Source organism: Austrofundulus limnaeus, unplaced genomic scaffold (assembly GCF_001266775.1).
Source record: "Austrofundulus limnaeus strain Quisiro unplaced genomic scaffold, Austrofundulus_limnaeus-1.0 Scaffold39, whole genome shotgun sequence".
In the NCBI taxonomy this organism is placed as follows: Eukaryota; Metazoa; Chordata; class Actinopteri; order Cyprinodontiformes; family Rivulidae; genus Austrofundulus; species Austrofundulus limnaeus.
Window position 1 is genome coordinate 2,838,231 of NW_013952441.1, and position 1,720 is coordinate 2,839,950.

General features: G+C 36.9%; 1 protein-coding gene across 1 annotated transcript in view; it reads left to right on the forward strand.

Annotated features, from left to right (window-relative positions):
• The window catches only part of LOC106516669 (uncharacterized), a gene marked incomplete at its 3' end in the record, with an annotated part of 1,915 nt that extends 1,028 nt beyond the window's left edge, over positions 1-887 (forward strand). The window contains 2 exon segments of the mRNA XM_014007137.1: positions 483-577; positions 673-887. Coding sequence (XP_013862591.1) covers positions 483-577; positions 673-887 — 310 coding nt within the window.
• Between the last annotated feature and the right edge of the window lie 833 nt (positions 888-1,720).

Consider the following 1,720-nt stretch of genomic DNA (forward strand, 5'->3'; position numbering starts at 1 on the left):
GGTCTTGACAGTGTAAAGACTTGACAGAAAATGACATGGAATCCAGATTTTTGCACAGCTTTTGGCTTTAAAAGACTATGGTCTTAAACTTTTGATCAGCTGAAAAAAATCATGTTTGAGTGTAAATGCAGTTTTCAGAAAATTCCCTGCTCAAAAGTTCTTGTCTCTTGCACTGATTTCTTCTTTTAACATTGTCAAGCTCTACTTAGAAACTTCTTAAGATCCAATAGTGTAAAATGCAAATTCTTGCACTTTTTTTGACTGGTCTTAAGCTTTTGATCAGGAGTGTATGAGTCCCAAGGAATTTAAAATCATAAACACAACTAGACATTTCCATACTTTAAARAATTTTGAAAAGTTGACTCTTTCCCACTAAAACACACCAAACATTTTCTAACTCTGTAACATTTATGTGGTAAAGTGCATAAAAGATCAAATTATTCCTACGTTTTATTACTAAGGAAGGTTGTTGTTTCTCACAGGTTCGACCGAGGGGGAGTAAACATTACATTCATGTCTGTGGAGGAACTCTCATCCATCAGAACTGGGTCCTCACTGCAGCTCACTGCTTCCAAAAGTAAGAGCTGACGTTTTGTTTGTATAGATGTGTGTGTGTAAATTAAATAAATGTGAATCAAAATTGTGTGCTTTTAAAAAAAAACACACTCTTAGAGGTAAAGCTGAGGATCCTGGGAGCTGGAGGATAGTCCTGGGGAAGCACCAGCTGAAGCGTTCAGAGACGGCGGAGAGGATTTTCCCCGTCAGGAGGATCTACCGGCACGAGAGCTTCCGTTACCCCACCCACAGCGAGCTGGACTACGACATCGCCCTGGTGAAAGCTGCCACGGACATCCTCCCTTCAAACTTCATCCGCTACGCCTGCCTGCCGCGCAAGCAGAGCCCCCTCAAACCGGGACACTACTGCTGGGTCACCGGCTGGGGGGACACCCGCGGTGAGTCAAAAAAACACACTCACTCCTGAGAAAACAGAAAAAAAAACATTAAGGTTATTAATTATAATATTATTATAATTATTAAATATTTCAGTGGTGCAGTTTAAACAAGTTTAATCAGGTAGATTTCCAGACATACTATATTTATATGCAACTCTGAAAAGCGGGTATGCGCTCAACGTAAACAAAACAGTTTCCTCTATTAAAAACTGTGCTTTTTGATTGAAAAAAATAAAGTTAGCAAAACGATTAAACAAACTTGAGGTCAGAGGATGAATAAAATGAGCCTAATTCCTCTTTTGCGGTGTAGTGGTCACCTAGGGGTGGAATAAACAGTTCCACCTGTTTTTGACCTTGGTCACAGAAGGCCTCCTGTAAAGTGACAGAGCTCTGTTTGAGTTAAAGTCAACATGTTTTCTTAAACAGTAAAGAGACATTTTCATCTTATTAATCAGATAATAAACAGAATGATATTCTTGTATTCAAAATTTTATCAAAGTATAAAAAAGAAAACACAAAAAGAATGTTAAAATGTTTTATTGTGCTTTGATGTAAATCACTGCTTGAACTTTAACTGTGAAACCAGTCATTGATTATAGATTTTTAAGTTTAAATATTTCACTTAACTAAACTTTGCATTATGGTCAAACTTTATGTTTATGATGAAACATTTTATAATAATTTTTATCTGAATCATTATAATAAATGTTCTCTATGAAATAATTCATTTCTCTCACCAGAGAGCAGGTCAGAACGAGCTGTACGAC